General features: G+C 53.0%; 1 protein-coding gene across 9 annotated transcripts in view; it reads left to right on the forward strand.

Annotated features, from left to right (window-relative positions):
- The window catches only part of Dab2ip (DAB2 interacting protein), a 145,041-nt gene that overhangs the window by 94,877 nt on the left and 23,781 nt on the right, over nt 1-26,383 (forward strand). The window contains exon 3 of one of the 9 annotated variants that reach the window (XM_052182348.1): nt 25,488-25,559. The exons of 6 other annotated variants lie outside the window; for them this stretch is intronic. In XM_052182348.1, the coding sequence (XP_052038308.1) occupies nt 25,522-25,559 (38 nt within the window). In that variant the 5' untranslated portion in view covers nt 25,488-25,521. Of the gene's footprint in view, nt 1-11,164; nt 11,450-16,589; nt 16,780-25,487; nt 25,560-26,383 lie in introns of those variants that run through there. 2 more of the 9 variants (XM_052182347.1, XM_052182349.1) reach the window with 2 other exon arrangements.

Below are 26,383 nucleotides of genomic sequence, written 5' to 3' on the forward strand. Positions count from 1 at the left end.
GATCGTACAGTGACAGGCTGAAGATTACCAACTCATGTGTCCTGCTGTCAGCGTCCCCACCTGTGGGAGGGGCCTGGCAGTGAAGTGCATCAGTTTGTACTGGATGGGTACAGGGCTTTTGCAAGGAAGCTGTGTGGCAATCGGGACATCCTGGGCGTGGGGAAGCCAGGGTTTATCTTATTTATCTGCTATTTTAGTCTTTATCCACACACATTGGCAAGTCTTTGTTGTGTGGCTGGAGCTGCTGTGACCGTAGGAGAGGTGTGGTATGTTGTGGGCCCTGCTTTGCCCATGTGACATAGGAACCCTAGCTGAGACACTTCACAGCTATGGTGACAATTTCAGCAGTTTGTAGGGCTGTGTCCTTCTGGGGTCAGAGATGGCTGCTGGGCTTTGGTGGCAGAACTTTGGGTTTGGAAGAGAAAGCTCTAAACTTGTTTTTTGTGACATTTGAAAATTTCACATCTTTAAATGTTGGCAATTGATTCAAAATTTAAAAATGTCATGTACTGTGTGGTTAAACAAAACATGAATGTTGACCAAATTCAGCCTGGCCTCCAGTATGAATCCTTTATGGTATGGTTGGCTGAAGTCCAGGAGGCTAAAAGGCCAGGCCTTCTTGTAGTGGGACAGGGCAGAAACAGTGGAACCCACTCCCATTTAATAGAGCGTGCTTGCCTGACTGTGGGCTGGCTCTGTCCCAGTGGTGTGCAGTGCTCCCTGAGAGTGCTCCAGCCATGTTCACTGACTCCTGGGTACTTTCCCAGCCTTTCAAGAGCCCAGAGAACAAATGTGGCTTACGAGACACCCCGGTGACACCTGTTCCCCACCCACTCTTAGGCAGTGGTGCAGCTCTTCAGCTGTGGGATGGTACTGTCCACACGTGTGACCTTGATGCTGTTAGCACTTGCTCTCCTGCCAACAGGGCAGGTCCTTCCTGTGCTGCTGAGGAGCAGGGACCTTGTACCCTTCCTCCCACCTTCCATTGTAGGTTCCTGCTTCTCAGAGCCTCTGGCCTGGCTCAGGGCTATCCAGGCCTGTGGGCATAATTTTCCCTTTTTTCTTTCTCCTTTGGCTGTCACACCTTCTGTAATCTGTGTTTGGCTTGATAGAGGATCTCCAGGTGCTAGGTCCTTCTGTCTGTCCTCCCGGCTTAAGAAACTTTAATTATTCCTGTATTGTATACAAAGCCTTAGGGCCAGAGCCAGAGGCGGCTGACCCTCTAGGCATAAGATTGGTGGAACAGCCAGGCAGTCAGGTTTTCAGCCTCAGTGTACAGAAGCATGAGGAAAAAGGAGAACACCCCACCACTGCCCCTGCATGGCCTTGAAGGGTCTGCCACCCCCAATGCCTGTATCTGAGGTGGGGCTCCTGACTCTGCCTTCTAGGTGCTGACTTGAGGTGAGGCAGAGGTCTGGGGTGATGGGAGCAATATTAGCCAGCCCTTATCAGAGCGCTCATCTCTGCCCTCCTGTTCTCTTTCTTTATCTATCTTTTTTTCATTGCAGAGATAATTAAAACCATTCAGCAGATTCCCACCCTACCAAAACCACCTTTCCTCTGCAGAAAGATTGCAGGGGCTCACCGGAAATACTGTCCCTGTGCCTGGACCAGGGGCTGTACTCCTGTCCTCTGCTTACGTGGTTGGAAGACAGTGCAGTTTGAGTGCAGTTTGTGTGCCCTCCCTTGTGCGCCCTCCCAGGGAGCATTCCCGCCTCACCCACAACTGCTGGGCTGGGGCGGGGGAGTTCTCTAAGTATTCCCGTCCTTGGAGGAGTGGTGGGGGGTTCTGGAGAGTGGCTTTGGAGCAGTTTCCCAGAGTCCAAGGCAGGCAGGTTGCATGTCTCATTTACGGGTGCAGACAGAACTCCTTCCCTCAGGGATCCTTAGGATTGAATTATTTCTGTTTTGTTCACCTGTGCTATGCCCTGGGGACAAGGCCAGGAATCAGCTGTGGTCCCTCCCCAGGTTGGTGTGGGAGCAGTGCCTGCTGCTCTTAGGTTTGTTTTCAACACAGCTTTCCCCAGGTGGTCTTTGCTGCTTCAAAAGGAGGCCAGGCCCAGGCAGGAGGTGGGCCATGGAGGAAGAGCCCCAGGTTGAGGTTCCCAGGAGTGCCAGGCTGGAGCTCTGAAACTTGTGTGGTTAAGACCAGCCGGATAGGAGGTGGAGCACTGGGCTCTGGGTGGGTGGGGGGCACCTTAAATGTCGCCTGAGGCTCTGTGGTCCTGCCTGCCTGTCCTGACTGGAGCTTAAGCAAAGTACCCTGTCAGGAAAAGTGGCCTGGAGCCCAGTCCATTCCTAGAGCTCTCTTGAGGGTCAGCCTCTCAGCTTTGGAGGAGGACTGAGTGTTAAGAGTGCTGAGGATGTTGGGTGGTGATGGATGACCGAGATAAGAAGTAAGATTCTCCTTGTGCCTGTGCATGACCCTAGGCTAGCCTCCCCACTTCCCCTTCTTCTCCGTCCAGGGCCTCAGGCTCTCCACTCTCCGGGCTGCCTCCTCGGGCAGGGCTGCAGGTGTGGTCAGCATACCTGGCGACACTAGTTGAGCCTCTAAATTCCTTTCTGTGCTCTCAGCTGCACTGGTCCTAGTCCCTGCAGGAGCAGCTGCATTTGTCCCTGCTGTTCCCCCCTCCTCCAGCGCTGTCCTCCCCACCTAGAGTGCTTCATCTCAGTCGTATGTTAATCCTGGACTTGAGTTCACTCATCTTATCCCCTGTGCTTTTGTATCTGACCCGCGTTTGACCAGGAGCCCGAGAGAATAGACTATGTATCCTGCTCCTTCATGTGCCTCTGGTACGGAGGAGAGGGGCTGGTGTGGTGTCAGGGAACGGTTCATCTAATTTACTCCAGGAAGACATGCTCTCTGTATTTTACAGACCAAGAAACTGATCTCAGGGAAGTGGGTTCACTGGATACAGTAGGGTATGAGTGGAGTGTTCTGCTTTTAAAGCTCTTTTTAAGCTATAACTAAACCCTTCCTGCCCCAGCCAGCAGCTGGTCAGACCTGCCTCTTGAACAGATAGCAATGTGAGGGTCCTAGAAGAGGTGGGTGAGGTTTTTACCCTGGGAACACGAGGTTGAGGTGAAGGAGGAAGTGATAAAGAAGTGGGGTTCTGAGTATGCCAATGGGTTGCATGTTAGGGACTTTATTGAGGCCTAGGACTGAGAACCCCAGCAGAGTGCTCCCTGAAATCTCCCCTAGGTGCCAGCTATTCTTTAAACACCCAAAGCTGTAGCTGTATTGCCCACCCACCTCAGGCTCCTGGGGCTGGCTCTGCCTCCTGGCACATTTTCTGTCTCCCAGGGGAGCTCAGGCCTAGCCAGACTTCTCAGGGCAGAGAAATACGTGGTGTGTATGTGTGTGTGTGTGTGTCCGTGTCCAGCCTTGCAGTTTGCACTGCCCTCACGTCTTCTTAATCAGTCTATTTCTGGGAGCAATGACGTCATCTCCTTGATTCCCCACACAGTCACTGTCAGGCATCCTTGGGAAGACTGGGCCTGGTACCATCCACATTCCTAGAGCATGGTTAGGAGAGTAGTTGGTGGCCCTACCTTGACCTGCTACCTCCAAGACACTCTGCTCTCTGGGGTCGTCTTTAGATCTGGCCCATTGACCTGTAGCAGCTAGTCTATTCATCTGGTCAGCAGTGATTAGGACTTGTAGCCAGCCAAGGCTCCTCCTTGAGGGCCGAGGCAGAACCCATAGGTGTTTGGGTAGAGCCATCTAGGCTGCGGAAGGTGTCAATGTCAGCCTGGACTGTGGTAGCCATAGAACCCAGAACCAGCTCCCTAAATACTGCAGTGAGGGCAAGCAGGCACTCAGCCTTGAAAACCTTGTGTTTTTGTCTTGTTTCTGAGAGAACAAGCATTGGAGCTCATCAGCAAGTCACCATCACTGAGCTGCATTCCCGCTCCTTAAAACCTGGGATTCAAATATGTCTGAGTGTCTGTCTGCCTTTATGAAGTAAATGTTTGTTAATGAAATTAATAGTATAAGCAAGATTTGAGGAGGGTGGGCAGCCAGGGGAAAGGGTTATTTAAACATACTTCAAACAATACTGGTTCTAGCTGCTGAGCAGCACATTTGCATATGTAATGACTGCTAATTATAGGTGGCCTCAGCTGCTAACAAGCTCGCCTGGTTGCGCTACTTTATTGTAGTCACCCACTCAGAATTCTCTGGCATGCCTTTCACTAAAGATAACACAACAGGAATAATAATACCTATCGGGTTTTGATCCCTTGCTATGTGCCAGGCATCCTACCCAGCTCTTGGCAGGGGTCGGCTCCGTGAATGTGTGCAAAAAACACTCTGGCTCCCACAGTCTCCTGTTTGCTGAGGCTGAGCGCTGAGGCAACTCCTGGGCTCACACAGGTGGGAGCCCAGAGGGTAATGCTGCCTCCCAGGCAGGTGCCTGTGTTCTGAGCACTCCTTCCTTGGGGACACTTGGTAATGATCTCCTGTGTCATCTCGAAGCCTTTCCCTTTCTTGGCCCTCTCAGAAGCCTACATTTTAGTAGAGGAAGCTGAGATTTGCCTTAGGAGGGAAGTAGGCCCCTTATCTTCTAAAGTAAAACCAGGCCAGGCAGAAGCCCTCCCTACAGTCTGGAGGTGAGGTGAGGATGGGGGTCAGCCTCTTGGAAGCCCCTCCCCCCAGGTCCTGAGGAGACTACCTGTAGCAGGAGAAAGAAGAGGAGGAGGAGGAGGTTATCTTTACTGTTGATAGGGCTAGCCTGGCCTCTGAGCTTGTGATAAGGCTTGTGAGAGGACACTGTCACAGCATAGATTAACTTACACATGTAAGTTAAACATGTGTAAACTAAACTAGTTGTCATTAAACTAGAGGTGGCCCCCAGTGGCTCAGTGGTGTGGATGGTTTTAGCTTCCTGGTTTCTTCTTCAGCGGTTCCCAGCAAGCACGCCCATATCCCGGACTGTTCACCTGAAGCAGCATTCTTTGTGGTTCTGGCTTCCTTTGGCCTAATATTGGGCAGCGTTGGGCCTGCGTTCCTGTCCCCTAACCCTTTCTCCCGCCCTGCTTTTCCTTCTCTGGCTGGCGGTGCTGGAAAATGGGGGTCTTAGGAGTCCCGTTCTAGAGATAAGGAACCCAGGCCTCAGAGGAGGCCAGCAGGGCCACCCACAGGCTGCTGGTGAGGCTGGCATCTGTCTTGTTGTCTAGCCTATGTCACTGCTCTCCAGTTGTGTCCAACCCCCTCTGGCCACCAAAGAAAGCAAGAAGTTTTTCCCTAGTCTAATGATTCAAAAATAACCAACAGTAGGCCCAGGAGCCGTTGTTGGCCTCCTCTTCTCCATTCCAAGGCCACTGGGGACATGGGAGACCTATTCATTTAAACTCGATCATTCTCTTGAAGACAGACTGGAGCTGAATTGGGTCAGTGGCTCTATTTGCTGTGCTCAGCTGTTTCTGCTGCAACACTGTCACTCCTGGCTCTGCTGCTGGCTCTGTGCCACCAGACTCGCTGATCGTGGCTCCATAACTTTGGCAGTCCTCAGCAAGCCGGGCTCTGGCAGAGAGAGGTGGTAAAACCCCTGAAACCGTGCCATTCAGGTTCCCAAACCACAGACCTCCAGGACACAGGTGCCATGCTTCCAGCAGCGGTTTGTGCAGATGGGGAAACTAAGGCTTAGGACTCTCTGGGTAGAGTCAGACATGGGGCCGGCCCTGGCAAGCATCACTCAGAGCACCTGTCTCAGGGGCTGGGCTACCCTGGTGTAAACAGGATGTGGCGAGTTAGTGGCCAGCCCTGGGCTAATTGGCTGGGATCGAGAAGTGTCCTGTGTCCCAGGCACAGAGTTTGGAGGGAGTCGTAGTGAGCTGGGCCACCCACTCCCATGTGACCTGTTCCAGTTCCCAGTTCCCAGCACTGCAGTGTCTCTGTACTTTTGATGGTCTCCATGGGGTCAGACCCACATGGACAATGGCGCAGCCTCTTTGGAGTCCTGGGAGAGACTGAATGCCAGGTTGTTGCAGACCAGCTGTTTGGTCACGAGTAGCAGCAAGGAGAGCTGTGGCTGTGGCCCCACCCTCGTCTGCTGGCCACACAGCACACATCTGCTCTGGGTTTGGCCAGTGTTGTAGCAGAGCATTGGTTTTCATGGACCCAGGCAATGATGTCAGGGTGGATGACTTTTATGGCAGCCACCAGACCTAAGAGCGTGGCCGGATCCCCCATGACACACCATGGTATTGTTACTAGTGGTCCCAGGCTTGGGAATAAGGACACAGCTCAAGGGATTGGGATTTCAATGAGCATGTTTGAACGTTGACTTGTAGCCTAGTGTAAGGTGATGGTTGGACCCACAGTAGTGGAGTTAGGCACAGGATTTGGGGGCTAGGTAACAGCTGACTTAGGAGCATTGAGCACCGACTGGTACTAGCACTGTCATTAGGAATAGATTATGGTCACCCTGTCCTTTGCTTCGTGAAAACATCAGATCCTTGGCATACTGTGCATTGCTGCCTAGCTCATGGCGATGTGACAGCCAAGGAAGAGAAGTACTGACCATGTTCATGGCTTGTTCAAGTACATTTACTCTGTATTTTCAGAGAGGTGTCACATGGGTGGGAATTTACTCCCACGAAAGGCTTTAATGGAAGCATTACATTTAGGGAGCCAACATGTGTTGAAATCTCAGTGGAGGGAAAGGTTCCAGGCGTCTGTGCCAGCCACAGTGGTCACCACAGAGTCCTGTATGGAGGCTGGCACATGAGGGATGCATCCAGGCTGGGGAGGGGCAAAGGCAGCCAGAGGCTCTGAGCGTGCTGGGCTTCTCTGGAGGAGATGCGGCTACCGAGCAGGTGGAGGGAGGAAGGGAATTCAGGGTTGTGGGCTGACAGCCCCGAAGCCCTTTCCTTAAGCATCCACGGTTCATGGTAAGGGAGTCTGGGGACATAGACAGTGGGCCCTGCGGTCATGAGTGTTGGGGAGCCTGGCGCTCCTGCTTCACCAGTACCTATCTGTGTGCCCTTGGGTCAGTCCGACGGCCTCTGTGTGTCAGCTTCATTTTAGGCAGCTGTTGTGTGGGGTCCCGTGCTTAGAACTCTTGGAGGTGGAAGAAGGTAAAATACCTCGCTCTGGCTTGGCACATGTTGTTTGTTGGTGGTGATAACTGCATGGATGTGCTTGCATACATTAACCCTGGGGTGTGTGGAAACTGCTTCCTGGAGTTGGCCCTCAGTCTGCCATCAGCCGGTGTAGATGGAAAGCTCCTCCTAGGAGGCCCGTGTCCTGGAGCAGCCACATCTGGCTGACTCCTGCAGGGCCGTCGCTGGCACTCCCCTGCATGGCTTGCACACTCATCTGAGGGTCCTCCAGAAGGGGATCTGGATTAGAGAGCAGCCCGTGGGAAGAGGAGCGGGATGGGTAACTGGGCTGCTTACTGTTGCTGTAACCAAAGGCTTGGCACAGCAGAGGAAGAAGGGCTAATGCATTATGTGTTATGTCCGTTCCTGGGCATTGGCCCTTTGATTCTTTTTTTTTTTTAAACTTTATTTATTATATGTAAGTACACTGTAGCTGTCTTTAGACACCCCAGAAGAGGGGGGTCAGATCTCATTACCGATGGTTGTGAGCCACCATGTGGTTGCTGGGATTTGAACTTAGGACCTTCAGAAGAGCAGTCAATGCTCTTTACCTGCTGAGCCATCTCTCCAGCCCAGCTCTGTGATTCTTGACAAGATCGACTTAGGGAATGAGTCAGGCAGGGGAGTGCTGTTAGCTTCGTGGTCCATTAGAAAGCAGAGGGCAGGTGTACTGCAGGGACACATGGCTTCTACTTCTTTCTGGAGTGGGACATCCTCTCCCTCTGTGCCTCCTCTTTGGAAATCTCCACCTGCCCACTGGTGTGCCTCCTTACCAGTCTCAGTCTATCACGGTGACAGTGGGGATAAGGCAGGGCTGTGCAGCCAGGCCTTGAAGTGCCTTCACATGTCTGTCCCTCAAGGAAAGGAAGCTCTCGCGGGTGGTTTCCAGAGTCCTACAGAAACCCTTACCTGTTTGGTAAGGCCATCTTCAGATGACGCCAGGCCTCGAGCCCAGTGAGATGCCTGGCCTAGAGGGGCTGTGGGGTGCTCATTGGGTATTATGGAGTCCTTAGTCTTGAACCAAGGATGGATAGGCCCTCAGTGAGGACCCGGAAGATCAAGAATTAACTAACAAGCCTGGTGGTGGTGGTGGCACACGCCTTTAATCCCAGCACTCTGGGAGGCAGAGGCAGCTGGATTTCTGAGTTTGAGGCCAGCCTGGTCTACAGAGTGAGTTCCAGGACAGCCAGGGCTATACAGAGAAACCCTGTCTCAAAAAACACCCAAAGAAGAAGAAGAAGAAGAAGAAGAAGAAGAAGAAGAAGAAGAAGAAGAAGTAGTAGTAGTAGTAGTAACTAACAGGCAGGCCCATAAGAACCTCAGGCGGGCAGAGGGGTTGGCATGTTCTTATGGCTGGGGGGCAGGGGATGGGGAAGATTTACCTTAAATGGGAGGATCTGGGCTGGCCTCTGAATGGTAGAGTAACTGGACAGGAGGGTGTGGCCCTAGAAAGGGAAGAGTCTTCAATTGCTGACCTTGGTTAGGAAGGTGCTGGTGTGCTGAGGTAGATAGAGCCTATTCCGGAAGGCTGGGCACTGGGACTTTTGGTTTTAAGGCTATGTCCACCTCTAGTTTGGGTTGGGGGGTGTGGAAGGTTCAGCTTCTCCGAGGCCAGATAGCTGGGGAGAGTACGGAACCCAGCGTAGGACATAGTCCAACTTTGTTTTTGTTAGCTGGGACCCCTTCCCGTGACTGCTGCCACACAGAGCAGACAGTCCCTGTTTGCTACCAGAAGATAGTAGAGCTAGGAGAAGCACAAGTGGCGGCATGCGCTCATTGTGTCCACGGTAAGCCATGCTTGGGAGCCTGGGCCAGTGGTGTCTTGAATTTAAGGCCAGCTCGGACTACAGAATAAGGTCTTGTCTCAGAACAAAAATGCAAGTCCACTGTCAGGGAATGGCTTCCTGCCTGGAAGAAATCTAGGAGGGCTTCCAGTTGGAGGAGTATTTGAACGAGGCACATCTGCTTTCAGTTGTAGTTTGAAAGTGTCTGTCTTGCCTGACCCATGCAGGACCATGAAACTGGTGATAAAAGGCCCAACTTGGAGCCACACCCTGCTGTTTAGAGGGTGGACTCCATGGACTCTGTTTGCTCATTTCCTGTTGGCTTGGCAACCGTGAAACCAGGAGCCCTTTTCTGGTCCCATGTTCTGTGTGAGTAATTTATCACCTCTCCCCACAAGGAAATGTTACTAAGAATTGGAAACCTTTTCTGCCTGTGCTCTGAGGGATGGGCAGGTGCCTGTGTGGCCACACGGGGTGCTGTTGGGCCAGCATGTCCAGAACATGACCAGATCTGGGGACCTGATGGAGTAAGGGCCAGCACAGCCCCTTCACTAGTCCTGCACTTGGCCCGCAGAGGCTGCACAGACAGTAGGTGCTGTCTAGGCCAGCTCTGTCATGGACGGAACTGGGATGGTGTTGGTTACAGGGGCCATGGCCCCGGACTTCCTTTTTGTCTCTGAAGCTCTTGAAGTCCTGAGCTGTACGCACAAGCTAGAGAAAGCTCTGGATGAGCCATCACCTGGTGGCTCTGAGGGAGAGAGGGCAGACCGATTGGCACTAGAGGGTTAGTAGATGGAGCCTGGTCTGGGCTTGCCTTTGAGCTATGGGGAAGGGTCTGCTTCCTGCGGGCACCTTCCCTGAGGCTCCTGTTCCAGTGAGGCCAGTGTGCTAAGACCTGAGGATACGTCTCCAAATGGTGGCAGTTGGCCCCAGCTTCCGGCTTGCCCGCCTGCCTTTACTGCTTTCCCCACCCTGTGGGCCCAGCCAGATTCTTTCTGTGGTAGAGACACCACCCCAAAGGGAGAATTTGTGTCTAAGACAGTTGTCTGGGGCTCAGCAGCCTTCTCAGCTGCAGGGCTCCTGGCCACCCCCATGGCTTCCCCACTGTACTTCTGTCCCAGCAATTGTGGTCTCCAACCCCCCTCCCCTGTCCTTCTCCAAGCCTTTGTATTGCTTTTTAAAACTGTCTAACTGGAAGCAGTGGTGTTGCTAAGAGAGAGGGGGTGTTTGCCCGGCTGTTCGGGCTGTGGGGTGTGAACCCAGGATAGACCTGGGTCTGCCTCGTCTCCTTCTGCTGTGTAGAATTCAGACTGGTTTTGGAGCTGTGCAGCAGGTGAAAGGTGCTCTCGGAAGGGAGCCTGGGGGAGGCCGCAAGGACACGTGGGAACCAGGCCCCAGTTCCCAGGCCCCCCATTCCCTCCAAATTGTCCCCATCCACACAGCCTCATCTCCCCTGCTTGGGCCTGCTCTAGAGGGCAGCTACGTATCTCAAGCCAATTGCAACAGAAGACAGCTGGCCTGGGAAGTGAGGGGACCGGCCCACTCCAGGCTTGGGAGAAGAGAAGGCGGGGCTTGCAGAGGTCCTGGGAGCAGTGTAGCCTGGTGGAAGTGGGACTTCCTGAGGGTGGGGCGAGAGAATGAGAGGTGCCAGGGATTCCCTCAAATCTCTGATTGCCCCAGCTCCTCCTTAACCTAGCTCTGGCTGGCCGGTCTCAGACCAGCTAGGGAAATAGTCATAGATTTCAAATGCCTATCAAACTCCTGCTTTTTGGCAGCTGCCCAGCAAGGTGTTCTGGGCTTACTGGTCTGGACTGGTAAGGTTCTTGAGGAGGGGCGGGGCTGGGGTAAAACTCCAGCAAAAAAGCAGGATGACCTCAGATTCCTGCTATGAAGAAAATGAGGTAGGGTGATAATGGAGCCGGGAGGAGGTGGGGAGAGCCCTTGAGCTTTTGATCTGAGACCAGTATCCAACTGGAGCTGCGGGCATTGGCTAGCACAAAGGCCCGGGGCGGGACTCCAGAGGGCAGAGCCAGCACTTTAGGGGAGGTGCTTGTGGGGCCTCTGGGACAGTGTTCCTGGCTTCCTGGAGTTGCTCCTGCTGGTCCTGCACCTACCGTAGGCGCAGGTTCCTGCTGCTGGCTAGGAGAAGCTGTTTACTTTTCAGAGCCCTTTTGAATTCTTGGACCTGAAGGCTACTGTATGGAAGATTTTAATTTTCCTTGTTCTCTGGAGAACCCGGAAATCTCTAGATGTTGTCGCCTCTGTGTGTTTAAGACATTTTGAGAGTTTCAACATGGTGGACTCGGATATGTATGTGCCGTGGTAAAGGGGAACCCTTTGGGTTCACTTCTTAAATGTCCATCCTGGCCACCTGGGTCTGCACCGCCCTTGGGAATGGGCCTCTGTGGCCTTGGACTCCTCAGTGACAACCTTGGCAAGATCCTGTGCTGGTCTGGAGCTGCCACTGTCTGGAGGCCCAGCCATCCTCGGAAGCCTCATCTGACTCCTGAGCCTCAGATGCCCAGGTCAGCAGAGAGGCCTACACTCCTGCTGTTGCCAAGGTCTGTGCTTGGATGTGTAGGGAAGGAGGGAGAGGACACGGGCTCCTGCTCCCTGTCCTGTGCTTTCAGCCAGGCGTGGGGTGGGGGGTGGGGCTGGAGGTGAGGGCTCCTTCTCCTTGGAGGTGTGGCAGTAGAAGGAATGGTCGGCAGTTACTGCAAAGGTGAACTGAGGCCTAACCCAGATCTCTCATCTACTACCTGCTTCTAGAGAGCGCTGGAATACAGGCGTGGGGCTGGGTTGCTGGACAGATGGTTCTCATGCCTTAAGAGCCCAGCCCTGCCCTTGGGGGACAAGGACCAGGAAACCAGCAGGTAAAGCTTGGGGCACCTGCGAGCTGAGTGCCCCATGCCCTGGCTCTTGATCCTGGTCCAGAGAAGCTGCAGGTTGGGAAGGCAGCCTCTGAAAGGGGCGTAGAGCCGCTTCCTCCAAGGCTCTCAGCAAAACTTCACACTATCTTTCCCAGCCCCTTTGGCTCGCCCTGCCGCAGCATCTTGGAGAAAGATTTCAAAGTCTTAATCTGTCTCTTGTGGTCGCTGTTGGAGGAGAGAGGCTTTACTGTAAAACTTGTTCTGATGCAAACATTAACAAACAGTTAAAGGGTTCAGAGCAGACTCTTCTCTTCCTACTGGAGCTAGACGCCAGAACCCAAGGCAGAAGTTTGCATCTCTCCTTTTCCGTAGGCTGAGGGTTAGGATTGGCTTTCTCTGCGTACTGTGGCCTCCTGCATCGCCCTTTCTTCGGCGGCTCTGAAGTGTGCCTTCTCACCTGAGGGGGGTGAGCTCTGGATTTCTTGGCTTTCTGAGCTTGGTTCCTTGGCTACTCTGGTAAGCATATGGTGGTTAATAAATAGAGTTTACATCATATTAAACACTCTCTTAGGACAGATGCGACAGCCATGGCCACACCAGCTTCCCTTATAGAAGACATAGGTAAAAATAAGTTAGCCATACCTGTCTGCGAGCCGGGGCCGACCACCTTTGTTTAGCACCTGTATCCCAGTGCCTAGAACAGGACCTGGCACACAGTTAGGACCTAGTAAATATTTGTTGGCTGAATGCACAAGATGCTCTGACCGGAGCCAATTGTCTGCCGTGGAGTGATGGACAATTGTCTGCCGTGGAGTGATGGAGGCCGGGCAGGACCCAGCAGGGGCTGCGTCCAGGAAGGAGAGTGAGTCCAAGAGGACAAGAACAGTCTATTCTGAAAACAGAAAGAGAAAGAACCCTTGTCGCAGGTACAGCACCCCCAAGACAGGCAGGGACCCAAGAACCCCGGCCTTGTTGGGTTATGTGGGCACGGGTGCACACTTAAAAAGTAAAGTGCTTTAGAGCAGACTTCAGTCTCCGCTGGGGAGGGGTCAGAGCCTGCCTGGTCCTACTGCAGTTACCAGGAATCACCAGGTTTCTGCTGTTGTTTTAGTTTGATTTTACTTACTGTGTGTGAGTGTTTTAACACACAGTATGTGAGTGAATGTCTGTGTACCATGTGCCTGGTGTACACGGCGGTCCGGTCCCTTGGAACTACGGATACGGATGGTTGTGAGCAACCATGTGGCTACTGAGCACCGACTCTGGGTCCTCCGCAAGAGCACTAGACCAGAGCTCGTACCCACTGAGCCAGCTCTCTCGCGCCCACTGGAGGGGTTTTTTTGTTTGTTTGTTTGCTTTTTTGTTTTTTGCCTTCCTAGTGAGCTTTCTGATGTCCTTGTGGAGTGGGACAGTTTTGTACAGAGAGGCTGCTGGCCCTCTCTTAGGCCTGAGGGTCTCTGGAGCATGCTAGTCCTCCCCGGGAGGTGGGAGTCAGGGAGAGCATGGTGCGAAGCTGGTGAGAGGGGCACCGAGAGGGGCACACTGGAGTAGTCAAGGCCTGTGTGGGTGATGTCACCAGAGGGAAGCTTCCTGCTTCCAAACCCTGAGCCCTGGAGAGACTGGAGGACAGTTAGGACAGAGGGACCTGTGGAGAATGAGGGTCCCTGCTGTGGGGAAGGGCCTGCTGTTGGCTTGGTGATGAGAAGCCCGATGTGCTGAGCAGAACGAGGAAGCGGGAGACGGGAAGCTCAGTGGCTGTCTTAAGTGATTCCCACCTGTGTCCTTCAGGTGACTAGCTCACTCAGTGGTCTGACCTGCAGACTATCCAGAGAAGCACTATCCCCATCCCCCAAGTGTCAACAACAAATGGTCCTCCCCTCCCTCCTCCCCCCTTCCCTCCCCTCCCCCCAGCTGGTTCTGTAGCTGCAAGGACCCTACTGCCCCTGCCCCTCACCCCCATTCTTTACTTCCATGCTTCCCCCTGGATCTGGGCCTGCTGGGTCTGTGGCCTCTTTCTCAGAGAGATGTAGACCTCTTTCCTTAGGAATGCCCAGCTGACTGTGAGGTCTTTACAGACTCTGATTGCTAGCTCCTTGAAGAGTTCAGAATGTGTTTGCTTGGTTGTGCAGGGTGAGGGCACTGCAGCCTGGTGGGTGACAGGCCCGCTAGGTTCTCAGCGCCTGCACAGTTAAGGACTGAGATGTCTGAGGTTTGGGGATCCCGTTTGCTTGTTAAGTGCCTTTCTGCATTGCTTGACCATTGATTTTACCTGTGCTGTCTCCAGGTGGGGCTGTATTTCTTAATTTTATACAGGAGGAAACTGAGTCACTGGAACCTGAAGGGCTTGTAGTTACTAAGAAACATGGCCAGAGTTGTGACTGAGGCCTACAGGCTCCCCTGCTAGTCCAGGGCTGGCTTTCCTGCTGCATTCCAGGAAGCAGCCATAGACTGTCCAGGGATGGAGGCCTTCCTGCTACCTAGGACCTGCCATATACGAAAATCAGAGGCATCAGGCTCCAAGGAGCCGCAGACCTCAAGCTCAGCGGGCCTTGGGATGTTTGTGTTGAAGGGACGCCTGGCCGCGAGGGAGGCTCTTATGCCCAACAGCCTAGGTTGCTCCTATGGCTTCCGCAGCACTTTATATGTACAAACCAGAAGTCCGGCATGAGATAGGCTCCGCCTGGGGAGGTGAATCCTCTGCTGCCTCACCCCCAAGCCCCAGCCCAGAGCTCCTTCTCCCTCTGCCTGCTCACTGGGCCTCAGTTGGGCTGGACACCAAGCAGGCTGTTTGCTGTTTCAAAAGACTTGGCTAGCTCCCATCCTTTCTCAGGCTTTCTTGTCTCCAGGGAAAGGCAGTCATCATAGTCATCCTGCAAGGGCTCCCTGAAAATTCTTTCCCAGAGGGGAAAAGAATGCTTCCGCAGTCACTGCCTGGAAGCTTGTCTCTGATTTGTGCCTCCCAGCATGCCCAGCTCCGTCAGGTCAGGCAAGCTGGAGACTGGCCTGTGCTAGGTGTTCTCTGGCTTGTTCTGTGTCCTAGGAGGTAGATGCTGTTTTGAAACAGTCCATTTTACAAAGGAGAAAACTGAGGGAGACTCAGAGGTGCCACCTGTTGAAGAGCATGTGGGAGCAGGAGGCACAGCTCAGGTGTGGGTGCAGACAGCCACAGACCCTCGGACTTATGCTCATACTGTAGAAACAGGAAGTGAGGTCCTCAGGACTGTGCCCTGTGCTGTTGGGCTGAGGCTTCTGCCCAGCCAAGGTGGGCCACACGGCTGCCATTAAACCCAGATGCTCAGGGCCAGAATGACTCTCCCTTCTTAATGCCTTCCCAGGGTCCAGACAGCCAAGCAGCTTTCCCTCCTCTTCCCTTGCCCCAGCCTGGGGAAGGCAGAAGAGCCCCCCAGCCCCATTCTGTGGGTCTGCTCCATCCCTGTGGGCAGACTCTGTCTGAGTCTTGGGCTAAAAAGGCCTTGGCTCTCACCTGTCACTCTGCACACAGCCTGTGTGTGTGGAGTAACTGGGGGTCTCTGATGCCCGTGCATCTGCAGAACCTGCAGCCGTCCTCTTCCCTTTCATGACTCTGCCTAGCATGTGTCTCCCTTTGGGTCTGATGTAAGATAGAGCAAGTAGCAGAAGAGACTGGAGGGTTTTATGGCTCAACCACCGCCGCTGGCACTCTAGAAACACGACTTAGTGCCATCCTTTCTTAGTAGACGAGAAAGGCACTGCAGGACACGGCTCTGTGGGACCTAAGGTCGGGACAGGAGAAAGTTGGTCCTTTGGAAGAGAGCGCTGCTGCAGGGTGGGGTCCTTGGCTTACGCTGTCCTATGAGCTGAATCTGCTGTGGACTCCTGGAGAAGCTTCCTCTTGACCTCAGCTTGTTCATCTTGTTGGGCTTGTGCCCAACAAGAAGGGGGAGTGCTTGAAGGTGGTGCTGCCTTCCTGGGGAGTGCAGCAGGCGATGCTAGCAGTGCTAACTAAGGCTTGTGCCTGTTAAGGAGTGATTTTTCAGAACTGGCAGTGTTCCCTCCCATTTATAGTCTCTACATGAGAATTAGTTTTACTGTTTCTGTTTCACATGCTTTGGAACCTTTAAGTGAAATTTAGATTGTGACTCTTAAAAATGTTGTCTGACGTCTCTGTTAGAAGCCCAAGGCTGCTAATCTGATCATGACTCATGGGCTGTTATTTCACTTTTCCTGCTTCCTGTAAAGAAAAAGGGATCTGTACCTTTAAGTTCCTGCAGACTTGATTGGGACACTGGCCCTTTAAGAGAACATTACAGAGAGTTGGAACACGGCTTTTTGTTTAACTAGCCATGATTGGTCCCAGTGGGTAGGACTAGAGTGCTGTATCTGGAACTAGAGCACGGAGCTGGACTGACAGAGGTTGGCGGGGAACAGCCACCGGCTAGGTGGCTACTCCAGCTTCTGTCCCCAGCTTGGTAAAAGTCTGTTCTGTTCAGCATGGCAAGTGGCCATAGTAGAGGCTGAGCAGAAGAGCCATTTAATCCCTCTGGCCTAGAGGGACACAGTTTCCAGTAATGGCAGCTCTACCCAGATAGGTACTACTAGCCCAGAACTTGGAAGCAGTTAGGATAGGTCTGGCTTAAGCAGGAGACCAACAAGGGGGTGGCGTGGGTGGGGGCAGTATTTCTGCTGCTGCTGCTGCTCTTAGTTGGGGGTGAGGGTGGCAGTGCTGCCCTCTGCAGGCCCCGTGGCCTGTGAACAGGGAAATGGCAGGAACTGCGCAGAGCATTCTGATCTCTGAGGAGCCTGGCCTTTGCTCTGGTTGTCCAGCTGGGCTGGGTGGAGCCGCGTGCGCGTGCTCACACTTGGGCCTTACCATCTCCCTCCAGCACACCCACCTTGCTCATCCCCCTCGGCCTGGCTCCTGCAGTTGTCGGTGCTGAGTGTGCTGGCTGCGCTGGAGAGGTTGTCAGACACCAGATCCTGTTGCTGTGGTAGTCTTCAGTGGGAGCCTTCTTGTCTCTCACATGTTACCATGCTAGGGCCAGGTAAGACTGCCTGCAAGGTGCCTTTCTCACTGTCACCCAGATGGGATCACCAGGGGACAGGCAGGGCCCTGTTATCACCTGGAGTTCCTGTAGTTACTTGGCAGTTGGTACATTTCAGCACACGGTTTCCATAGGGTTGGTGAAAACCTAAAGCATCAGCAGACAAGCAGGAAGAGTTTGGGATTGGAGCTCATATACCCAAGCCTCCCTTGCCCTGGTGGTGCCAGGAATTGTGGCATTGGCTAAAGCCAGCTTTCATTGTGAGTTGGAGAGGCCTGTGGAAATGGTAGGATCCGTGTATGTTTGCTTCTCTCTCTCTCTCTCTCTCTCTCTCTCTCTCTCTCTCTCTCTCTCTTTCTCTCTCTCTCTCTCTCTCTCCCTCTCCCTCCCTCCCTCCCTCTCCCTCTCCCTCTCTCTCTCCCCCTTTTCCCTCCCCCTCCCTCTCTCACTCTCCTTCTCCCTCTTCTCTCTCCCTCCCTCCCATCCATCCATCCATCCTTCCTTCCTTCCTTCCTTCCTTCCTTCCTTCCTTCCTTCCTTCCTTCCTTCCTCTTTTTCCCCTTTCTGTTATTGCAAAAGCATCTTGCTCTGTAGCCTATATTCTAGGCTGGTCTGAAATGTAATTCTCCTGCCTCAGCCTTCTGAGTACTGGGATTACAAGTGCCCACTAAACAGGGCTCAGACAGGAAATGAATGTACCCACCCAGAGTGGCTTCCCATGAGCAAAGGTGGACTGCCGCACAGAGTGGTTACTGGAAGGGTTGAGCTGGCCCAGCTGCTGGCCTAGTATACACCTACCTACTTTAAGGGGATTGGCTTGATCTGCTGGGATCCCTTGGACCAGGTGACAAATGGCCATGCAAGTATATCCAGTCCCTGGTGTGGGAAAAAGAGGGACTGTGACAGCCGTCTCCAAGCCTCAGTTTCCTTAACCATGGCCAGGTATATAAGAATCAAAAAGGCATGTGAAGCCATTGCCTTGGTGTGCTTCCTAGGTGTGTGGCCTAGCAGCAGATGGCTGCGTGGGGACTTGAGAGCACACAGCCCTGCTTTCCTCTGACATGGTTCCCCCTGAGTTTCTCGTCTTGCAGTGTAGGAGCACCGCTTGCTGGTAGTGAGTGCTGCTGGCTTCTCCTGTAGTTTGAGGTGAGCTCTGTTGCCCTCTGGGAGTCTGCAGGCTCAAGGATGCTATAAGGGAGGCATTCAGCTATTATATTCTCTGCTCAGAACAGGTAGGTGCCAGTGTAGTGTAACCACAGGATAGCCCATTTGATAGGTGAGAAGGCTGGCCCGCATTTCCTTCATTCTGCAACTTCCCCATTGTGTCTGCTGCTTCTATCTCCTAGAGGCTGCTGACAGAACTTGTGTGGCCACAAAGCCTTCCATCCCTGGTGGCGGCTAGACTTGAAGAGGCACCTGCTTTGAGCTGGTGGCTGGAGTTTCAGTGTACATGCCTATTCCAAGATGTGTCCTCCATAAATAGAAATCTTTAGGATGTCTGTCCAAGGTGACCTGTCCTTCTGAGCCTATCTGGATGGGGAGGGCAGAGCTGGTGACGTTGTCTGGGATCGTTTGGCAAAGAAGCCTTTTTTAGGAGCCTTGCAGTAGGAACAGGGAGGAAAGATCTGGACCAAGTAGAGAAAGGCCTTCGGACATGTCAGCGGCCAGGGAAACCAGGAGCATCAGAGAAGTGCTGGAGAGTGGACAGGAGGCCTAGAGCGAGGCAGGGAGCCTAGAGGGGGCATGGAGGCCACGAGGCCAACCACAGGCCCACAGAGCAGAACACTGTTGGGGAGCTTGTACAGCAGCTGCAGGCCCGAATGCCAACACGTGGCTTATTAGCTTGGCCCAGGTCATGGTGTTCTGCTTACTGGTTTTTGTTGTTGAACCTTCTATGTGGTAGAGCCTGGCCTTGGGCTCCTCGTCACTGCCTCCACCTCCCAAGTTCTAGGATTGCATGTGCTTCCATGCCCAAGTCTAATTTGCTGAGACCAGTACCTTTAACCAGTTATCAGAAGTATAGAAGTATGGCCCAGTGGTTTGGAGAGAGCAGCTGTCCTCAGGTCACTGTCACTCTAATGGGAACAGCTAACCACGTGGGATAGCACCTGGGTCCTGGGTAGAGAAGACAAGGCAGGGGGTGCTGTCTGCACCCCACATTCCATCATCAGGGAAGGAAGGCCTCCTAGAGCAGAGGGCTGCAGGTTGAATTAGTCAAGGTGGTAAGCTGCTCTCTATGGAATGGGAATACTCCCTTCTTAGATGATTCTTGTTTTATTTTATGATCATTCTCTATGAGAGTTCTTATTTCTGTTTGTAGCAGGCTTGGGAGACACTCAGGAACCATCCCACACCAGACTAAAGGGATGCCCAGGTATGTCCCTGGGCATGTCCACTGCGCTCACTCACAGAGTTGAGAACACCGTGGCCAGGGCCTTGAAACTTCCCTAGAAAGTTTAAGATGATGGCGGCAGGATGACAAGCTAGGTGGCTGGGGTCACAGCCCTAAGTGTCTACTGTGCCATGCAGGGATATGGACTCTGCCTGGGGACACAGGTGGAGACACTTTCCCTGGGGAGACAGGCAGGGTGAGAGGTTGGTCTCTGAGTGGCAGACTAAGCCTGGAGTTTCTCCTGGGAACCAGGGTAGAGCTTACACAGCGGGCCGCTGGCCTCAGCTGCCTTGGGATCGCTCCGCTCCTGTTCATGAGTGTTCTTGGATTCTCTTAAAATTCAGGGCACTTCGCTGTTCTACTGAGGTTTATGAATGTTTAAAAACTGCTTTGTGGTCCCCAAAGTAATTTGACAAGTCTGACAGCTATTGATTAAAAACGCAAAATTATTCAGGTTGCAGGATGGTGGGGGGTTAGACTGAAAGGTTTCTGGTTTTGCCCCATCCCCGGGACTCAAGGAGATAAGCTGTGAAGGCGGATGTGATCTCAGAGGTCTGCAGCCTCCTCTGGTGGGTAGGATGGAATCTGTTGGCTTCCTGGAAGCTACCTTTTGAACAAGAATGAGATCAGCACTGGCCTAAGTCCCCGCCAGGCAGCAGGGGGGCATTACCGTGCCACTGTTGCTGATAGGAGCAAGAGTGTCGCCCTAGAAGTGGTGAGCATCTCCTGCATCTACTTTTGGGAGTGACATAGGACTTTTCTGGTAGCTCAGCACACGAGGAAAGAACCTGGAGAAGAGAGGGAATTTGTTAGGGTTTGTGGGACCTGAGGGAAAACTGATTGACCCAAGGTCTCAAGTCAATTAAGGGTGGAGTTAAAATGGGAACCAGAGCTCCTTGGCCTTGCTCTGTGAGATGGGTGACACAGACCCTTGCTGGGGCACTAGGCTGACAGGGTGACCAGGCCACCATTTCCACAGCTTTCTGTTTGGACTTGTGAAGCCACACCTTCTCCGAGTTTTGGCGTGTGACAGTTAGCACTGAGTTTGGGCTCAGTGGCCTGTTTACCTGCTGTACTGTCTGCTTCTGTGTGTGGTTGTTGGAGAAGGTGGTAAGTTGATATGTGTACTGGAATAAGCATGTCCGCCTCCTTTGGACACAGCTGGTGCCCAGCCTTGGGTTGCTCTGTAGCCAGTCATGGGCTGTCCTGATTTGGTTGGGTTCTCTTTATATTCTCAGCCCTGTGGTGTGGAGATCCAGCGGGTAGTGTGGAGGTAGAAGGCCTCCACATATATGAAGGGAAGTGTCATCCTGGTGCCTGATGATTGCTACTTCAAGTCCAGGCCTGAGAGAGACAAATCCCTCCAGGCTTTCTTCCCAGGAAATTCCCCAGGCTGACTGGCCAGCCGCTCTGCCTTTTTAGGAAGTTGTTTGTTATCCCAGGACCTAGGGAACCACCAGGCAGCTGAATTCTCCTTCCTCAGACTGGGATTCCTGCTGGATTAGACCTCAGCAGCTAGCTAGTTCTCAGGCCTGACAGGGCTGAGAAGAGATGTTCCCAACAAGGCACGGCTCAGCTTATGTCCAGCCCTTGATTCCCAGGAGGTCAGTGCCCTTGTCCTGATGTGCTCCAGGACTGTAGCTGCTGAGGCCAAGAGAGTCTGCTGGGCTCTCGCTCCAGAACTGGTCAGACTTCTCATCTTTGGGTAGGCATCAACTCTGAAGACATAACTTTGTTCATGGTTTTGTTTTTTGTTTTTCTCTGTTCCAGGCCATATTAATGGAGTCCCCATGTATACTTTTCTTTCCCCTTCAATTCACTGAAGGAAATTTATGGCTTTAAAAAAATTTATTGAGGCATCCTTGGAGTTTAGGCATCTAAGACTGTCACATTTCCTCAGATGAGGAAGTAAGGAAGTTGAGTGGTTAGGGAATGAATAGGCAACAGCTTGGGAAATGCCAGAAGGGTAGCCCATCCTGGAACCATCTTCACTCATTCCCTGAAGCCTGCACGCTGAGAGGTGGGTAAAGAGCGAGAGGATGGCCACAAGTGACCGATGGTGGTTCCTGGCACTGGCATGAGTGACCTCATGAGCATTGTGTCTGTCCCCTACTGATAGATGGGAAGCAGGTCCAGCAGGCTAAATGACTTAGGCCGTAAGCTGTTTTTATTAGGTGTAGGCGTGGCTGATACGGGTTTACTGGCCGCTGACATTCAGGAGAGTTCCTTCAGGTGGGAATGTTTACTCCAGGTTCACTCTCTACCTGTCTGACTCATTCGTTACCCAGGAGTGCAGGTGCTCCTGCCATATGGCTTTTAAAAGTATTTTGTGTGAATGGGTATTCCATCTGCATGCATATGTGGACACCACGTGTGTGTCTGGCACCAGTGGAGGTCAGAAGAGGGCACTGGATTTCCTGAAACTGAAGTGGCAGATGGTTGTGAGCTGCCATGTGGTTGCTGGGAATAGAGCCCAGGTCCTCTGGAAGAGCAGCCAGTGTTCTTCACCTCTGAGCCATCCCTCCCGCCCCTCTCAGTGTCTTAAAGGGTCTCCCGGCCTGCTCCTGGCCTCTCACTGTCCCATTTGCAGACAGCCTGCCTGCACTGAGCTGGCTTCTCCCCACCCCAGCCATGCCCTGGGCCACACACAGCTGCTTCCTCTGTCCCTTTGAGGTTTGGGAGGTGACCTTGAGCCCCCCTTTACTCAACAGTCTTACTGTAAACTCACCCATTCTACAGCTAGTGAGCCTACTCCTGGTCAAGTGAACTTCCCAATTGTTACAAGTTTTGCTTTTCATTTTTGGGACCCCCTCCTTCATTGAAATAATAGGAAACTTCTGTGTCTTTAACCTTTTAAGAGAAAAAGATCAGAGTTGGAAAACAGCTTGTGGGCTGGCGGGCAGGCTATCGGATAAGGCTGTGCCCCAGGAGCCTGACAATGCCCCCTTGTTCCTGCTTCTGGGTCTTACAATGAGCTGCTGTTGGGGTGGTTCTGCCTCCAACAGAGGCTCCCCCTTGCCTGTGCCCACGTTTCCTGGGCTGTGGAATGCATGGCTCACAAATAGCGGTGAGCCTCACTCTGGCCCTTGCCCTCCCTAGTGCCCGATGGCTTCTGTGGGGTGAGTGAAAGGCCAAGCTGGGGCCGGAGTGTGGACTAACAGTCAGCCTTGGGCTCCTGAGCTGTAGTGGGACCTGTCCACAGCTGCTTGCTCCTGCAAGAAGTCAGGCATATTACTTCTCTTGTATAGGGTGCTGTGCCTTAGTCCTAACCAGGCCGTGGTGAGAATTAGGGAGACAGGCAGGCAGTGTGGTGCGGATAGGCCACAGGCAGCATGGATGTGGGCTGTTTGCCTGGAGCGACCAGGGACAACACGGGCTGGGCGTTAAATGATAGGATTTTGTTAGTAGTGACGGAAGAGTGGTAGCAGGTGTCTTGGTCACTTGCCAAAGTGATTTTGGATGTGTGTGTGGGACCTGTGGGGCTTGATTAGCACAGGGGCTGTGAGGGGAGGAGGAAGTGGGCTGAAGCACTCCTTGTAGAAGAGCATTCAGTGGAATGGCTGGTGAGGATGGCCGCTGAGTCATTCCCTTCCTCCCTGCAGGCTTGATGGCCCTGGTCAGACCTGCTGAGTAGCAGACTTCAATGCAGATCTTCAGTGGTCTGGCTGGCCCGTGAGTGACTGAGGATCTACTTCCCAGAATGGAATGGATGTTGACCAGGCATCTGTTCCTAGAGAGCTACCTAATGTGGGGCTACTGAATTGCCAAGTTTGAAAAGGTCTCAGAAGGACCAGGTGGACGGACCACAATACTGCCACAGAAGATTCAGGGAGCCCATAGGGTCCTCTCTTTGATAAAGAGTGTGCGGATGGAGGGGCTTCCGGGCAATTTTAGGAATTAGCCTTGAGCAGGTGAAGAGTATCTTGCTCACCCACCCACTTTTAAATCATATTTAACATTTCTCCTAGTGGATGGCCCCTTCACCAGCATCTGAACTGAGGAGGTCTGCTCTTGTCTTAGCTGGGCTGACCTCTATCAGATGTGGTTGAACTTGGCTGCTGGGGTCTTGGGGACTTTGGCTCAAGAGCTCTGAGGCGTTGAACACTGGAGCTAAGACAGACACAACCTACCCATAGGAAGTCCCCTACCTGTCAAAGGAACTACAATGTGATAAATTTCCCAACATGTCCTGGCAAATGTCCCTGCTTATTCAGGGGCTCTGGAGGAAACTTCATGGAAGAAAGGGCTTGAAGCTGGGATGTTGAACTTGGTTGAACCAAGCCAGAGAAGTCAGGCATTGGAAGCCTAATGAGGACACAGCAAGAGTCCCTGGGGTGGGGCAACCCAGCAGGCAAGCCAGTGAGCAGTGGGTGGGACAGGCAGAGGGATGCCAGCCAGCAGCCCAGAGTGTGGGACCAGGGCTGGAACGGAATCGTGTGGTCTTTAGGGGGACACCTTAACCTCCCTTACAACTCAGACGTAGGAAGTGAGTTCTTCCTCAGTGTGTGCCCAGTCCTGTTGTCCTCCTCTTAGGGCAAGAGTCCCTCCTTTCTCAGATAAGGAACTGGACCAGAGAACACTACAAGGGTGGGAATCTTGGCCTCTGTTTCTTTGTAGGCTGAGGTCAGCATTGTCTCTTGGGCTTTTGAAGAGTCGCCCAGGGTTAAGGCTTTTCCTAGGGTGCTGGCTCTTCTCTGGTGAGGGCAGGCTTGTGGCCTGAGACCTGGGCCTGTTTCAGACACCTGACTAAGTGTGTTTGAATACAGTGTAGTTGCACAGTGTCTTAGGGTTTCTATTGCTGTGAAGAGACACCATTACCATGGCAATTCTTATAAAGGACAACATTTAAGTGGGGCCGGCCTACAGGTTCACAGGTTCAGTCTGTCATCATGGGAAGCATGGCAGCGTCTAGGCAGGCATGGTGCTGGAGGGAGATGAGAGATCCACATCCTGATCTGAAGGCAAACAGAAGACTGATTTCCTCAGGCAGCTAGGAGGAGGATTTCAAAGGCCACCCCACAGTGACACACTTCCTCCAACAAGACCACATCTCTTACCAGTACTACTCCCTATGGGCCAAGCATATTCAAACTACCACACACACAATATTCCTGTTGTTGTGAGATGTTCAGACCTGGGCTGTGGGGATGGTCCTCAGGTGCAGGTTCAGCTGGAGGCACAGTTGATGCCCAATAGACGTCCCAGTTGGAGGCATTCTGCCTCCCTAGTGTCACTTTGCCAAAAGGACTGCTAAGGCTTGGATCTCCATCAGCTACAGAGGTCAGGGAAGGAGGTCATCAGTAGCCTGAGCTAGATGGCCACGCAACTGGCTGCTTCCTGGCTTCAGCCAGCCTGGTCAGTCAGAAGTGGGGAGTGCCAGAGGCCCTGAGAACCGGAGTGAGCAGGAAGCCTCTAACAGGTCAGACAACTTCCTGAGCCCACCTTTTCCTGTAAAGTAGGTGGGTGGGTGAAGCTCTTGGTAGGGGCGTGTGCAGCTGACCTAGCTGGGTGTCCGGCCTGTGCTAGTGCGGCATATTTAAGAACACCCTTCACCTGTGCTAGTGTGGCATATTTAAGAACACCCTTCACCTGGGAGTAGAAAGGGAGCCAAGCGGGCCAGTGCCTGTGTGTCTCCTTTCACCTGAGCTTGCCAACGGGAAGCTGTGACCGCTCACTGGCTGACCCCTTGGAGCCAGGGTAATTTGGGGTGCAAATTTCCTCCCTGACTCAGGTCAACTTCTTGATCAGCCTGGGCCCCACTATGTGTGTGCGTGGAAGGCATGGTGGGGAAATAGACCTGGCGTGGACTGCTGGGCCAGGTGCCCAGAGGTGCTGCAGACATGTGGCTGGGCTGGCTGCCTGGACAGGTTGCTCTTATGCCATGAGACAGTCCTGCTGGATCTGGACATAGTCGAATGACCATTTCTCTCACTAAGTTTCTATTCACCTTACCAACTCTTCCCTCAGGTATACTCTAGTGGGTTGCAACAGATAGCTTTTTCTAGGCCTGCATGGAATAAGACCTGAGATTAGTATGTGTCAGAAACCTGGAGGGCAGAGGATGGCAGACTGACTCCATGCTGGGAGGGAAGGAAGTACAGATGTAGGGTCCTGTGAGTCTTGCCAGCACCAACCGGGCCCTGCTACCCAGGAGCAGGTGACCAGGGAGGCCTTGGAGATGTAACCTCTGCTCCAGGTTTCCCTCATGGAGTAGCCAGCCTATGGGGAGACAGGACTGCTCAGCTATAGCCAGTTGGGCTGGACTAGTTTAGAAGCCCTAAGGGCCCTGAGCTTCCCTTCCATTCTGTTTCCCCAGGAATCGTCCCAGGGAGGCCTGAGTCGGCTGGAGTATGTTTGGGACAGCACAGGGAAGAAGAGAGAGAGGGAGGTAAAGGTTCTCCATCCACTGAGTCTAGCCCTGCTTGTTTGGAGGCTGGCCTGTTGGGCTCCTCGGGCTCTAGGTTCATTTTAGCAGGCACAGGGTGCTAAGTCATGCCTCAGGCTCCGGAGGGTGATCCCAGCTCTCCAGATCCCCCCTTTTCTTTTCTTTCCCTTTTTCTTTTTCTTTTTTTAAAGATGTATTTATTTATTATATGTAAGTACACTGTAGCTGTCTTTAGACACCCCAGAAGAGGGCATCAGATCTTGTTACAGATGGTTGAGCCACCATGTGACTGCTGGGATTTGAACTCAGGACCTTCAGGAGAACAGTTGATGCTCTTAATGGCTAAGCCATGTCTCCAGCCCTTGCTCCTCCCCTTTCTTGACCGGGCTCCTCATCATCGTATCTGGCTCCCAGCTGAGTCAGAAAGCACCTACTGCTTTACAACCTGCCTGTCAAACCAAAGGGGCTGGTAAACCCAAACCCTAACCTTTGGGTCTTGGCTCTGACTTAGGCGCGCGGCATCTGAGACAGAGTATCTTCCTCAGTTAGGCGTTACAAGGGCAGGTGGTTTGTGAGGTTGGCTGCTTACTTACAGCAGTGGCGAGTGCTGGGGTGGGGTTGGAGGCAGGATTCAGGTCTAAACAGTGAGAGCTGTATAGCAGGGCAGGTGAATCATGGTTCACCTTTGTAATATGGGACATCCCAGGAGAGGGTGACAGATGGAGCCATTGGGTCCAGGGCAGAACAAATGCCCATTCCCTTCCCGAGCCCGTTGCCTTCTCAGGTGCATGCTGGTGGGCTGCAGGAGCCTGGCACCCTGTGGTCCT

The sequence above is a fragment of the Apodemus sylvaticus genome, chromosome 5 (assembly GCF_947179515.1).
Source record: "Apodemus sylvaticus chromosome 5, mApoSyl1.1, whole genome shotgun sequence".
NCBI lineage: Eukaryota > Metazoa > Chordata > Mammalia > Rodentia > Muridae > Apodemus > Apodemus sylvaticus.